This window comes from Phoxinus phoxinus (assembly GCF_949152265.1).
Source record: "Phoxinus phoxinus genome assembly, chromosome: 3".
NCBI lineage: Eukaryota > Metazoa > Chordata > Actinopteri > Cypriniformes > Leuciscidae > Phoxinus > Phoxinus phoxinus.
In genome coordinates, this window is record NC_136878.1 from 37,740,996 (window position 1) to 37,756,214 (window position 15,219).

General features: G+C 38.1%; 1 protein-coding gene across 1 annotated transcript in view; it reads left to right on the forward strand.

Annotated features, from left to right (window-relative positions):
* The first annotated feature begins 682 nt into the window (after positions 1–682).
* Positions 683–15,219, forward strand: part of ntrk2b (neurotrophic tyrosine kinase, receptor, type 2b) — a 28,209-nt gene continuing 13,672 nt past the window's right edge. Inside the window, exons 1-8 of the mRNA XM_079608157.1 lie at positions 683–1,008; positions 2,979–3,053; positions 3,134–3,205; positions 3,324–3,392; positions 3,503–3,648; positions 3,735–3,886; positions 8,118–8,250; positions 13,361–13,675. Coding sequence (XP_079464283.1) covers positions 794–1,008; positions 2,979–3,053; positions 3,134–3,205; positions 3,324–3,392; positions 3,503–3,648; positions 3,735–3,886; positions 8,118–8,250; positions 13,361–13,675 — 1,177 coding nt within the window. The 5' untranslated portion in view covers positions 683–793. The remainder of the gene's footprint in view (positions 1,009–2,978; positions 3,054–3,133; positions 3,206–3,323; positions 3,393–3,502; positions 3,649–3,734; positions 3,887–8,117; positions 8,251–13,360; positions 13,676–15,219) is intronic.

A 15,219-nucleotide genomic window follows, 5' to 3' on the forward strand; every position in this document is an offset into this window, starting at 1 on the left:
TACACTACGATTGGAATGCGAGACTGACATCAGTAAAAAAAAAAAAAAAAAAAAACATCCTGGCATTTTTGTTTAGTAATTATTTTTCTAGATGCAGCCCATCTTGTGCGTCAAACAGCACGTCACACTTCGGTAATGGCTATTCATGAAGTTGTGGTAGGATTGCTGAAAAGAGGATGGTAAAGCAACACAGCCAGCTCGTATTGTTAAACAGACGAACAAATGAAAACAATCAAGCAATTTCCCAAATGACTCGATATAAAACCATATTTGACAGCATCTCCTCGTCCCTATCAATATGCATCTCCCAAAGATAGCCCCTTGACAACATAGGTGATCAATTATTGCCGATATGACATCGCTGAGAGCATCTTTAACGTCCCCCTCCACATGTAATTACAGCGATGGCTGAGGGAGATGCGGTCGGTAATCAATAGGCGCTTGCAGGTACGCGCTGCTGCCTCTTCACACGCGCGCGCACACGCACACTGTCTCGCTTGTTTTCTTCCTCAGCGCTGGATGTGAGACGTCAGCGTCACCACCGCAGCCCGTAGACACACACAGCCTGCGGCCACACGTTTTACCACCGCGTCTGGAAGAAGCGAAGCCCGGATAGCGCAACATATTGGCACGCGAACATTTCCCCGTTGCGTTATCACCTTTCTGCGGAGACCAGAAAAGGCCACTCCATGACAGTCTCGCGTCGCGCACAACGTCTTTGCGCATCCCACAGCAGCGGCGCCTCATCTCGGAATTGCTGAAAATACTACAAGACATTAGTACACAACAGTGAATGCATCGCGCTAGACCTGCTATGACCACAGGGGTTCATGGAATGGCTCGCTGGGGGTTGTGTGGGGTTTTATTCGGGCTGCTGAGGCTCAGCTCGGCTTGTCCTGTGTCGTGCTTTTGCAATGCCTCGAGGATCTCGTGTATCGATCAAGAACCAGGGATCGAGGATTTCCCTGTCTTGGTGCCAGAGTCTGATATGGAAAACATTACGGATATGTAAGTGCAGTGTTTTAGTGAGAAATAAACCGGGAGACCTGCTCCTCCAGCTTCACGGATGCGTGAAGGAAAAAAAAAAAAAACATGCGCGTGTGTTTGTGAGCGTGTGCGCGTGAGGTGTGTGGGTAGATTCCTCAATTCGTCGAGGGACAAAATAAGTTTAGTGCAGTGCTATTCCATGACATCCACAGCCTGACCATTTCAGCCACCGCTATGGGCATGTGTGGAGTTTGCTACGATAATTCAGGGCGTGCATACGAGCTCTTGACATCAAACAAGACCATAGGGTGACATGCAACAGACATCATGTCGTGTGTGAGAGAGGATGAGAGCGGTTGAAGGGAATGTGTCGGGGACACAGTAGGCTAAGTTGACATAATAGCATATCTAAAGGGGTTTTTTTATTTATAAAAATGATCACTCAGATAATAATTCAGTGGGGCTGCTGACTCACCTCAATTGACTTTCATAGAAAAAAAATAGATAACACAATCGGCTTACACTCAAATTTATAAATCGGCCACATATCGACATAACTCTATTAGATGCATATCGGTGAAGATACAGCGTCTGCTTCACAGAGATTTAAATCTGTGAAGATCTGGTATGCATTAGGCAGCACTGACTGGCTTGTGAGACCGTCAAATGTCTTGGTCTTGGGAGAAAAATGTCCTTTAGGCCTGCCGTGAGGGAAACGCTTAATAAACTGCTGGTATTTCCGAATATAATTAAGTTTGACGCGTACATTATTCCATGAATTGTTGTGTATAGGCTAGTTGGGGAGTAGCCTAGTCTAACGTGTCCGCAGAGCAATAGGCATCGGCGCCTACGCAAATATGTCACTCCGTTTCCACGACAACGGCTCACTGGACCCACTCCAGGCATGTGCGCGCGCTGTAGTGAAATCATGGCTTTTTCACGCGCACCTTTATTAACTTGTTCATATGGTGACGGTTGATGTCAAATTACCCTGCGTCTGTTTTAGCTGTCTCTGAAAAAAAGAGAACTGCCTGTTGATATTTTCATTTTTGCTCTAATTTTACAATTACTGTTTTTCCATGACAGTGCGCCCTGAAAACAGTTGGCTTGAATTTATTTATTAGACGCGTAGCTATCTACCTTATTAAATTATGTTCTCATATAATATTACTGAAACGTATTACGCTACCAAAAAAATATCATTATTTTCTTGAAAATAGACTGCAATGTAAATACCATGCTGTAGCTACTTTTTTTTAAAGGCCAATATTAACTGAAAACAATTGGCTTTATTAATTTGTTACCTAGTTCATATATTCTAATACTGAAACTTACTAATAAAAACGTAACAAAAATACAATCAAAATCCGTTTTTCAGGCTATATAAGGTACCATGGTAATAGCATAGTCGTTATTTGAAGTAAGTAGGCTACAATAGCGTCCAAAGGTTTAGACTAGAGACTTTTATTCAGCAAGGATACTATTATTATTATATATATTTTTTTTTTACTGTTGTCACTAAAGTAATAAGCCCCACAACAGTTTGCAGCACTGATATATATATATAAAAAATATGTCTGATGCTGGAAATTCAGCTTTGCCATCACAGGAATAATTTACAAGGAAAAATGTTAAAATAGAAAAGAGTCATTTTAAATTGTAAAACTATTTCACAATATTACTATTTTTACTGTAGTTTTAAATCAAATAAATGTAGCCCTGGCTAGCATAATATACTTATTTGAACAACATTAAAAACCATAACAACATTAAAAAACTATTATGTTTACTATTTATGTTTAACTATTATGTATAAATGAAAAAAAAAACACTATTATGGTACAACTATATATTTTTTTTAACCCATTGCCATGATAGTTAAATATCATGATATACGAAGATGAGAATCATCTTCAATAAATCATAATACTATTGTGGTATATTCATCAATGTACCACAGCACTTTTAATCATTCCTTTTGCTTTCCACAGCTATATCTCAAATCAAAAAAGGCTATTTACAATTAACGAGGACCATATGAAGTTCTACTCGAATCTCAGGAATTTGTGAGTATTTGATATTTTAAGAAAGTATTGACACTTTATAGAAGAGCAAAACTTATGTGAGCATTTACTGTCTCCCACAGAACAGTGACCAACACTCACCTGACATATGTATCTACGTTGGCCTTCTTCAACAATTCTAAACTTCAATATCTGTGAGTCTATTTTTTTAAAACTTATTTGAAATGTCATTATTAAGCAAATCTGTGATGTTTTCAAAGAAATCTTTACTTTCAAGTAATTTAATCTTTTTTTTCTTTCTTCTATCTGTAGGAATCTCAGAGACAATAACTTATCAACACTCTCTTGGATGGCAATTCGTTATTCAAACGTGTCGACTTTGTAAGATCTTCTTTTCACTAATAACACATACACAACTATGTACAGTGTGCTGTTTGTGCAGCATACAAAGCAGCCTTCGGTTCCTGAATCTGTTTGGGTTTGCTATTTAGGTTGCTCTCTGGGAACCCTTTGCAATGTGCATGTGAGAACATCTGGATCAAAGTCTGGTTGGATGATAGTGAGAAAGAGGGTCTGCAGTGTCTACTGGAAGGAGGAGGGGCAAAAGCCCTCTCTAGACTCACTCTTCCGTCATGTGGTAATGGAACTCAAACACACTTAATGCATATCTAATTTGTATTAGTATTAGTTTTTGAAAACGTGAAATTTCTGTCCTTATTTCAGAGTATCCACGTGTCGAGGTCATCCCTGCTTTCGTCAGTCAAATGGCAGGAAGTGATGCTACTGTGATGTGCAGTGTGTCTGGATCCCCGACCCCCGAGTTATCCTGGAGCTTAAATTCGAGTGATCACCCTCCTCTCTCAACCAGCCTTCAGGTAACACCCTGTTTGCCCTTTAAGTACAAAGCTAGTTGGAATAGCATACTAACATAGTGCTCTTACTGTTTCTGCAGTATGCATATTGTAGGCAGCATGCACATTGTCTATATGTTTAGAATACGTGGTCGACCTAATAAATACGGAGTATTCAAACAAGAAAAACACACTGTGTGCAATATTGTATCCCACAATGCGCTTTAATTCACCTTCCAATTTTTATTCACGGATGTAATTATAGCCATGATGTTAAAGGGGTCATGACATGAGAAATAAATTTGGAGGATCCCACCACTGGAAACAAGTGGATGGTTAATTGTAATGGTGTCCTGATTCACGCAAATTTATTTTGTTTATTTGGAATACAAAGGATTATTTGCTTGTATGAAGCATTTTGTTTTGTAAATGAGGCACATTGTAATGGAGAGTTTGCAAAGAAACTTTTGTTGAAAGATGAAGCAGCCAACTGCATTGGATCTGACAGCAGCTGCATCACAAACTCTAAGAAAATGATTTCATAATGCTTTTTCAGTAAATGATGGTTGTACTGTATATGTATAATGTTTTAAAAACACGTGCAATAGCAAGTGGGCATTGATACTGTTTCATATGCGTTAGCCAATCATAACAGCGGCCATTTACTGACAAGCTTTAAACTGATTATTTCAGACAGAGGGTCAGAATTAAATTATATATATATTTCATTCTGACCCTCTGCGTACACTGTACATATACATATATATATATATATATATATATATATATATATATATATATATATATTGTGTGCAAAAAAACTGTATTAACATTATAAGTGAACCTCAAGGAAGATAGTAAAATAATAAAAATAAAAAAACTATGTCATGACCCCTTTAAAGGAGAGTTCGCTCAAAAATGAAAATTCTATTGTCAGTTACTAAACCCTGGAGACTTTGATTTATATTTTAAAAACACAAATTAAGATATTATTAATAAAACTTGACAGATGTCTGTCCCTCCTTTGAAAGTTCATTCCATCAAATCTATTTGACACTTCATAAACAGTTCATAAACAGATAAGGTAAGAGTAAAAGTAATGCATGTGATTTGAGTGGTTTAATCCAAGTCTTCTGAAGAGACATGATCGCTTCATATGATGAACATTTGTAATGTAATGTAATTAAGGCTTTTATTCATATAAAATGTTTTATTAACGCACACATACATATAGGTAAACACATCAAATATGGTAAAGAGAAGCTCTCAATCGTTCTTTCTTGACCAGCGAGAATAAGCTTGTTGGTTCTCGGACGCCATGTGTAATGTGCTCTATGCATATGTGTTGATTAATATTTATATGTGAACGAAAGCTTAAATCCATTTATCATATAAAGTGATCATGTCTCTTCAGAAGATTTGATTGTAATCTGACTACCGTATTCTTTGATGAGGCATAGCATCACGAGATCTTCCACAAAATCATAAGTAAAATCATGTTGATAATCTTGGTGGAAGTCTACAGAGCCCCTATAGGGACATGGTGAAGAAGAAAAAAGGTATGAGATGGGAGGAAAAATTATTTGTCAATGCTTTTGCATTCTCTCGCAAATGTTTTGCATTCCCCCGAGACACTTTGCGTTCACTCACAAAGAACACAAAAGTTTTGCACGCAAATGCTTCTTAGGGAGCGCAAAGGTTTTCCGAACGAACGCAAAGATTCTCGTGGGAACACAAAAGCATTGAAATATATTTTTCCTCCCATCTCGTATTTTTTCCATCACCATGTCCCTCTAGGGGCTCCGTAGAATACAGTGTTTAACACATTAAACCCGAAGTACAGTGATCATGTTTCATGATAGCCCTTGTCGTTGGCCTATACGGATCTGCCATCCTCACATCAGTTTTAACCTCTCTACTCCTTGCGCCAGTTTTACACATTAAGGATGTTTAAACATTTAATCTCTGTAGCATCCTATATAATGGGCTTTCAAAAATCATGACTGATCACAGGCTGAAACCACAGATGCTTGACTCTAGCCCGTGAAAGCATTATGTTTCCATTAATATTTAAAATGCTCACTATGCTTACATTAAAGGAGCCTTCACCCATGGTATAGCAGCCTGTATGACAGATTAAAAACACTGAGATGTAGAATAAGAACATGGATTATTTAGCTCCAGTTAATGGTGCTTTGTTCACATTGGATGTTTGGTGTGGCTGCATAGTTAAAAATGACTATGGCGAGCATCACAAACATTATTAATCCTAACGCTGAGTAAGACATGTAATTCGCCCAGCACAGTTTGTGCTACATATATGAATGATTTTAGAGCATTTTATATTTTTGCCTAGTGATAAAATGACTGAAAACATCTCATTGAGGAGAAACAGTGAAACCAAATAGAAAATCATGGTTTACAGCTGAAACCGGTTATAAGTTGAAGCAAATAACACTCCCCACAGAAACAATTAAAAGAAACATTTTGAATAGTGTTTTCACTTGATACCAGTACCAGATGTGCAGAAAACATACTGGCTAGCTTTACTGGCTGCAGTGATGTTTATGAGGTTTATTAATTAAATTAAATTGTTAGTACATAAAGGAAAATGTAATGCATATTTTAAAACGATATTACAATCAACATTTAAGTTGTATCTTAAGTGTAAATTTTACTTTCATAGTATGCTAATTTAGCTTTTGTTTATAGTGAAATTATGTTATATTATTATGTTGACCTATCAAGTAACATTTGGCTTATATCTAAAGAAAATATATTAATTACGTACGTATGGTTTTTATAATAAATAATATTTGTTCTTTGAATGTTTTTGTCGTGGGGCAAATATGTTTGATTTATTTTAAATAACATTTTAAATAAAATTTTAGAAAAACATTCTAGAGAAATTGGGACATTTTAAAAAATTCAATCAAATTAAGAATCTGTGATTTTTTAATTCTCTTCAACCTTTACTTAACTAACAAAAGTACAAAGAAAATAATTCCAAAAACTGACCAAACTAATTGTATTTTGATTTTGATGGATGCAACACACTCCAAAAAAGTTGGGACAGAGGCAAAACAAAAGTGAAAAGGTTATAGAATACCGAAGCTAAATGTTTTGAAACAGTCCACAATAAGTATGTGAATTGGTTATAGGTGAGGGTATTGGGATTGAGGGTAAAAGGAACATCTTTATAAGCAAAGACTGGTCAACTATTCAAAAATCACATTTCTCAATGCAAGATTGCAAAGAATTCAGTGCAAATGCAAACATCTGTCATGGTATGGGGGTTCATCAGTGCAAACGGTATGGGTGACTTGCATATGTGTGAAGGTACCATTGAGGTGAAGGCATATATTGGGATTGTACAGAGACTTATACTGCCATCTTTCAATGCCAGGCCACATTCTGCACGTGCTACGACGACAGAGTAGTTTCTTAGACACTGCCTGCCTGCAGTCCAGATCTGTCTCTTATTGAAAATGTATGGCCAATCATGAAAATCCGACAACAACGACCACAGACTGTTGAGCAGCTGTCTTGTATCATGCGAGATTGGGCAAAAATTCCACTTGCAAAAATACAACACTTAGTATCCTCAATTCCCAAACGATTAAAAAGTATAATTAAAAGTAAAGGTGATGTGACACAATGGTAAACATGCCTCTGTCCTAACTTTTTTTGAGTGTGTTGCAGCCATCAAAATCATGGTCAAAATCAATTGTTTTTATCTACAAAATACACTTAAGTCGGTCAGTAAAAAGTTAAAAACATTGGTAATCTTGTCTTTTTTATTCTTCTTTTTTTTTGTTAAATAAAGCTTCAAGATTCTTGGTTTTATTGCATTTCACAAAATGTCCTAACTTTTCTGGAAATGGGGTTGTAAATCTGGCTGTAACAAATGAAAGAATATTTCTGGTTGGTCCAAAATTGGTCTGAAGTAAAAATGTTCTCAGTGTACCAGAATTTCAGAAAGTTGTTTGGGTGGTCTTGCTTGACTTTGGTCAGTAAGAAACCACTTAGAAATGACCCTGAATCCCCTAGAAACCACATAACAACACCCTGGCACTCACTCATAACACCCTAGCATCATGGTACTGAGTCTTGCATGGCCAAGTTCACATTTTCTTCAGTAAATTTAAAAGTGTAAGTTTCAAATGGAGTCTATCTAATTTTATGAAGCATAACAACAGCCAATATTAGATTGATGTATAAACATATTCGAGTTGATGCGATTTCTTTCTCACAGATCAGCAAAGTGGAGCTTCGGTCTGTGCTGGCTCTACGTGAACTTTCACCTGACGACAACGGCAGAGAGCTCACCTGTAGTGCCGAGAACATAGTGGGCCAGAATGAGGCTTCAGTCGTTCTCAATATTCTTTGTAAGAACTCAGTCTCATAAGTGGATTTGCATTGTTGTGTTCATTTGAGTGAGCCCCAAGTTAAGTTTCATTCCAGTTCTTCTCTGACAGAAGGCCTAGAGCTCAAATAGTGGTGACAAGTGGAATAGACCAATCACACAAATTATTTACTTGATTTAAAGAAACTTTGATGAAATATTACTCCATAATTATATAAAAGTATAAATATTATTCCAAAATTATATAAAACTATAAACACTCCTTTTAAGTTTTAAACGACTACTACTACCAATATACTACTTATTATTTTGTATTTATTTATTTATTTGTTTTAATGTGCTCCTTCCTCATGCTCAAAATACCAATTTAAAGAGAGAGGGGTTTAATGTCCTCCTAGTCACTCAGATAGAATAGAGCTAAAACAGTTTAGAGTTCAGTCCGAAATTATTATGAATCATTCTGAGTCAGTACACTGCTCTGAGGATCATATTACTCCCAGTTCTTGGCTTATTTTTTGTTGCACAAGACTAGTTCAGTGATTTGTTAACTTTTTAGACTCGCTCCAATCACTGAATCAGAGAGTTATTAACTTATGCAATTCAATTACATAAATTAATCATTCATTGCTAACTGTAAACCAGTTCAACCGATTCATTGGAGGATGATATCATGAATTGGACATCACTATTGGATCTTGGAGCAGATTTGAATTTCTTAACTTAAAAATATAACTAGCAATGGTACGAATCAGTAGAATCCATCTCTCACTTGGTTAGAAGTAGCCTAATCCAAATGTGTCAGATGCCAACATGGACAGGTTGCATTGCATCCTCTTCCTTTTACACTGTGAATGAAAAAGGGAAACAGCTGAAAAGCACTAACATAGAGGATGAATTTTATTTCAGGTATCACAGTTTATAAACTAATAAAAGACCAAAGATTTGCTCTGCAAGAAAAGTGAGAGGTGCCTATATTGTGCAATCCTGTAGGACTAATACAGAAGCACTTAAAAGTCCGCCAGTTTTCTTAATTTCCTTTAAAAAGTAACAATTTAACATAGTTAGTTATTTTTAAGAGTTAGTAACCTAGTAACCTTTCCCAACACTGCTGATGAACATGAATTAGAAGACTAGAACATGTGGTTATGTTTCCATGTGGGATAATCCTATTGTCAGGTTTCTAAATTAAACAAATCTGGTTTGTATTTAACAACATCATCATGAGAATATGCTCAATACTTCAATAAACAATACTAGTGTTAAATGTTAAACGTGCAGTAATTGATTTCTGGGTAATGCTGTTGAAAGTGGATCGGACGTAGGGTTCATGATGGGGGAGGAGAGAGAGTGAGAGAGAGTGAGAGAGAGGGAAATTTGAAGACTGTAGAAAGAGAGATGGCTGAGAGACATTACAAAAAGGTCAGTGAAATATCACTGGAAAAAGAAGGTTTATGATTAGGCAAGAGCTTTAGGACCCACGTTAATATTGGAAAATATTTCCAGCGCTAGAGAGACCTAAGCGGGAAGGCCTGAAACCGTAACATTGGTTTTGCTATGTTTCACAGAACCAATATATGCTGTTATTGTTATGTTAGCTATAGTAACAGGACAGTTTTGAGTCATTGTTTGTTTGGAGCTGGTATTCTGCTGGCAACTAACATCAAACTCTTGCTTGTATACTCTTATGTACTGAATAGTAGTGGGAAGTTCGTATCATTTTACTGACTCGGATCTTCTCAGATCTCGCATCAAAATGAACAAATCTTTTTTCAAGTTATTTCGTTCATTTCAGCAGAATGTATTTAAAATGTTGCAAATTCCCCAAACACATCAAATGTTGATCGCATTTAGAATAAGCAAAAAATTGCAATGCAAGGAAAAGGCCAAATTATGAGAAACAGAAACGATTAATAATTTGGGTCTTCAGCCTATGCAGTCTGTTAGTTTACCTCACCTCCCGATCCAAGCCGTTCGTTCATTCCGTGACATCCCAATAAACTGAGCTTTGCAGTCTGTAGTAACGGATACAGAATTGATTAGTTCACGTTTAGATTCGGTCAACTTCGGGTTCGAGTCATTCGTTTATCAAGTGACAGTCCCATAGGTTGAGCTATGCAGTCGGTACCGGATACAGAATCGATTAGTTAATCTTTTGAGTCTTCAGGTTCGAGTCGTTCGTTCATCACGTGACAGCCCCATAGGCTGAGCTGTACAGTCGGTACTGGATACAGAATTGACTAGTTCTTATTCATTTATACAGTCTCACCCTTATCTCGGGTTCGAGTCGTTCGGTTTAATGTCACCTAACTGCATGTTGTTATTGGGCTATATATATGTATCTTTATCAAAGTGATTTTCCCTATCATAGATAATGTTTAAAACATTACCAACTCTTTAGTACCACATTCATATGTGACCCTGGACCACAAAACCAGTCACATAGGTCAATTTATTTAAATTGAGATGTATACATCACATGAAGCTGCATAAATAAGGTTTCCATCGATGTATGGTTTGTTTGGATACGACAATATTTGGACGAGATACAACGAATTGAACATCTGGAATCTGAGGGTGCAAAGAAATCTAAACATTGAGAAAAACGCCTTTAAAGTTGTCCATTTATGTTCGCGATTATGCTGCATTCACTCACACAAATACATGTTTTATATATTTACGGTATGAAAATTACAAAATATCTTTATGGAACTTGATCTTTACTTAATATCCTAATGATTTTTGGTACTGACTGCATAGCCTCTATGGGACTGACGGGAAGAACGAAAGACTCGGACCCAAACCCGAAGACTCAAACTAATAGAGATGTTACTAACCCAAAGAGAACTAATAATTTCAGTTTCCTGTACATAGGATGTTGCGCATGCGTGGTCAACACAAAATGAACGAATCACTCTCTGAGACAACTCGGTAAAGATACATCCACTCTTGCATTGTGTGTTCGTGCATTTTGGGGGCGGAGCAATGTAGGAAGGGGTGTGTTTGTTTGGGTTAATTTCAAATATCAACAGTATTTCTCATTAATCGCTTACTGCGCCTTTCAATTTTAGTTTTCCATCAGACTATGTTCCAAATTTTAAAATAAAAGTACGAAATAAAAAACTATGAAATAAAAGAGATGGAAGTATGGGAATTATGTTGTGAAAAATGTAAATGTTAAATCTAAAGTATCATATATTTGAGCTTGAAAGTCGCCACCATTTGCCCTTTACAGGGTCAACATTTATAGCTCTGCACTCTCTGGGCTTCCCTCAACCGAAATCATGAGGCGCATCCTAATTTTAAACAGTATTAATGGAGTCAACACTTGTTGACTGTCTTTCTTTCACAATCTGCTCCAATACATCTATTTTTTTTAAAAAACTAACTATATAGATTGGGTGTAACTATATAGTTAGGGCAATCGATACTGAATGTTGGCAGAATTTATTTTTGTCTACAAAACAAATATGAAGCAGTCAAACATAAACCATTAGATCAAAAGTGCAACATAAATTCAAGTCAAGTGTGTCCAAACTTTCAATTTGGGCTGTAAGTAAAAATCACTCAACCTCTAATCGTTTTACCATTTTCCATTATTATTTCAGTGGTGGAATGTGGCTGTTTATTAAAGGTGCAATTTGCTTCTCCGAATTTGTGAAAAATAATTAATGTCATTGAGTAGTCACACTCACAAACATTTTAAGTAATTCATATTTTTCTATGATTTGTATGTTTGATGTTTTCCATTTATATTTTGACAAAATAATAGGATTTCAAACTGAATTTGAGGTCCTGGGTCATTTGACATGCATGTGTGTGGAGATTAGATCCTTTAAGAGAACTAAACTATTGGGCGTTTTTTTTAAAGCTCAAGATACATTTGAAAATGTGCCAAATGCTTAAGATTCAGGAAGTTTCCCCTCAAGCTATCACATTAGTCTACTGGGCCTGACAAAACTCACATTGTTGCATAATACTGCTTGAAAAACTTTTCAACGCTTTCCCAGTCAATAGTAAGCTTTAAGCCTTCTGGTAGAATTTACCCATTTTGTTTTATGTGGTTATTATTGCTACTTTCATAGTTAAAGAAATTGTTAAAACATAAAGGAAAAATTAAGATTTCAGTCAGATTCAATGAAGATTACTTACTCACCTTCATATAATTCCAACGCTTCCAATTCCTGGAACACAAAAGCAGATGTTTAGCACACGGTCCAAGCTGTTCTTTTCCATAAAACAAAATACACTACAACTCAAAAGAAGATTGGGGTCAGTAGAAATAAATTATTAGTTTTATTCAGCAAGGTGTGCATTTAAAAAAGTGGCAGTACGATTTCAGAGAAAAAAAATCTAATAAATGCTGTTCTTTTTAACTTTCCTGAAAGATTCAATTAATCCTGAAAACATTTTTATCATGATTTGAACACCAAATCATAATATTAGAAAGATTTATGAAGGATCATGTGACTCCGAAGACTGGAATAATGGCTGCTGGAAATTCAGTTTTATCATCACAAAAATAAATTATATATTTTAAATATTTAACGTTTGAACGATAGTTTATTTGTACAGTAAACTGGGGCTGACAAGCTGTAAAACATATTTCAAATGTCATGAAGCCATACAATTCATGGTTGCAATTCAAACATGGCACATTGCAAACGCCCAGAACCAATGCAAGAAAAAATTACTTTTCACTTAATTGACATTCAAACATGGCTCATTGCATCTTGATGAGCAGCTTGGAAATTCTGCTGGAAAATTCTGCTGCTAACATAACATCTCATTTTCTCTTAACTTATCAGTGACAAACCAGTTAACAACCAGCTTTTTTAGTCTTTGACGACATCCTTTTATCCATTTTGCTTTTGGTTATGATTGCATGTTGTTTTGCAATATTACAGTAAGCCTCTTCATTTCTTATCATTCTCTTGTATCTCTCACCCTAGAATCCTTCTTTACTGCCCCTCCATTCCATGTGCTGTCAGACACTTTCCTGTCGTCAAACTACAGCAATTTTTTTCCACGTTCCTCTTGTTTACTCCTGCGGAACATCCTGTGATTACACTTCCTCTCCTCCTCTCTTTCCTTCTTTCTCGTTCCTCTGCTCCTTCTTCTTTTTTCTGGGTCAGTTCCCCCTACTATAGTGCAGCTATACCAGCCTGTGAGGAACCAGGACTGGTGCATCCCTTTCACTGTGACGGGCAACCCAAAGCCTGATCTGCACTGGTACCACGAGGGGAAGCTGCTGGAGGAGCAGGAGTACATTAGGACCGAAATCCATGAAATCACAGATACGGAGTACCACGGCTGTCTGCAGCTTGTCATTCCCACTCACATTCATAACGGCATCTACACACTGGTGGCCAGCAATGAGTTCGGAGAGGACAGCGGAAACGTGTCGGCACACTTCATGCACATACCTGATGTGGACCACTCAGGGACAGGTATGGCTCTATAATGTGATTTATTATTATGTTTTAATACAGTTTATTATAGTGTACAAGCAAACTGTAGTCATATTTTTGTTTCCACAGAAACAATTTTCTATTACGGTAAGATCATTTTGGTAATTTATCGCAATAAATACAAGTAAGCTGGATGAATTTTTTTTAAAGGAAATCACTCCCCAACAAAAAACGTTCACCCTAAAATCTAAATAAATAAATGAATTATATTTTGCATGAAGAAATCTGTTTAAGACTTTTAAGATTTTTAGCGTAGTGACAGTATTTTTGATGACAAGTAAGCGCATTTCCCCACTAAATTCTTCGTAACTGTGCTTCATTACTGTAATCCAAGGAGGAAGAAGGCAGACAAAGTGCCATGGTTACCAAGTACCAAGGTGGTAATAATGGGGGGAGGAGCCAGGCAGGCCAGGAATGGAGGAGTAGTCAGGCAAGAATCCAGAGCACAGCCAGGATGAAAGGTGGAGTCGACGGAGGGAGGAGCCATGGTGGAGACTTGGCTGAGAATACCTGGGGCGTGACTAACGGAGATGAAGCCGGTGGTAGTGGTGTCCTGGGTGCAGACGGAGAACAGATGGGACCAGGCAACACCGATGGTCCTGGAGGCCGAGACGGGACCACAGCAATGAGCATCCGAGGTGGAGCCAGGGTGCCTGATGACTGAGGGGAAGCCGGTGGGACTGAGGACCGAGGTGGAGCCAGGGGGAAGTTGAAGCCAGACGACCAGACGTCTAAGTTCTTGGCTCAGGCAGGGTGAAGTTTGACCAAGGCAAAGCCAGATGGACGAGGGAGCCCTTTGGAGCCGTAAGGATGATGGTATCTGGTGAATCTGAGGGAGGGAGGATCCAAGGTGGAGCCGACAGGTCAACGGGCCGAGGTGGGGTGAGGGGATCAGGAGCTAGAGGCGGAGCCGGGGGATCCACTTGCCTGGGCGATGCTGGAGACTGAAAGACCTGATGCAAATTAACACAACTGAGTGCCGTTAGAGGAGAAATAGAGGTGTCAAAGGAAACCAGCAGAGACGGGGCTGATGGACTGGTTGAATTGCAAAGCGGAGGCGGGAGAGGGAGCCTGGGTGGGATCAACGACAATGACACAGACTTTGTACTGGGTGACGAAACAGGCTTTACGCAGGGCGGAACTAGCAGCAATAAAAACATAGAAGACTTAGAGCTGGGTAGGACCAGCGGCGATGATGAAGGTCAGTAACAGCTCAGTGGTGGGAGCGTGGGAGGGGTCCTCCTTCATTCCCTCAAACTCCAAACTACCACCTCCTACGGTGGCACAGGATTTTGCCGGCTCACACACCTGGTCAGACTCACTGTGGGGCTCAGGCTCCAAGGCAATGGTTGGCTTAGTCCTCTTGTCTGGCTCGTCCATCGCGGCAGATTTGAGCTCCTCGTCTGCGGTGGGCTCTGGCTTAATGTTTGTGTGTGGCGTGGGGGGCGGTTGGCTTGGCTCTGGACCTGGACCTGGCACGGTAACAGGAGCAAGGTGGGGCTGGATGATGGTAATGGTATTTC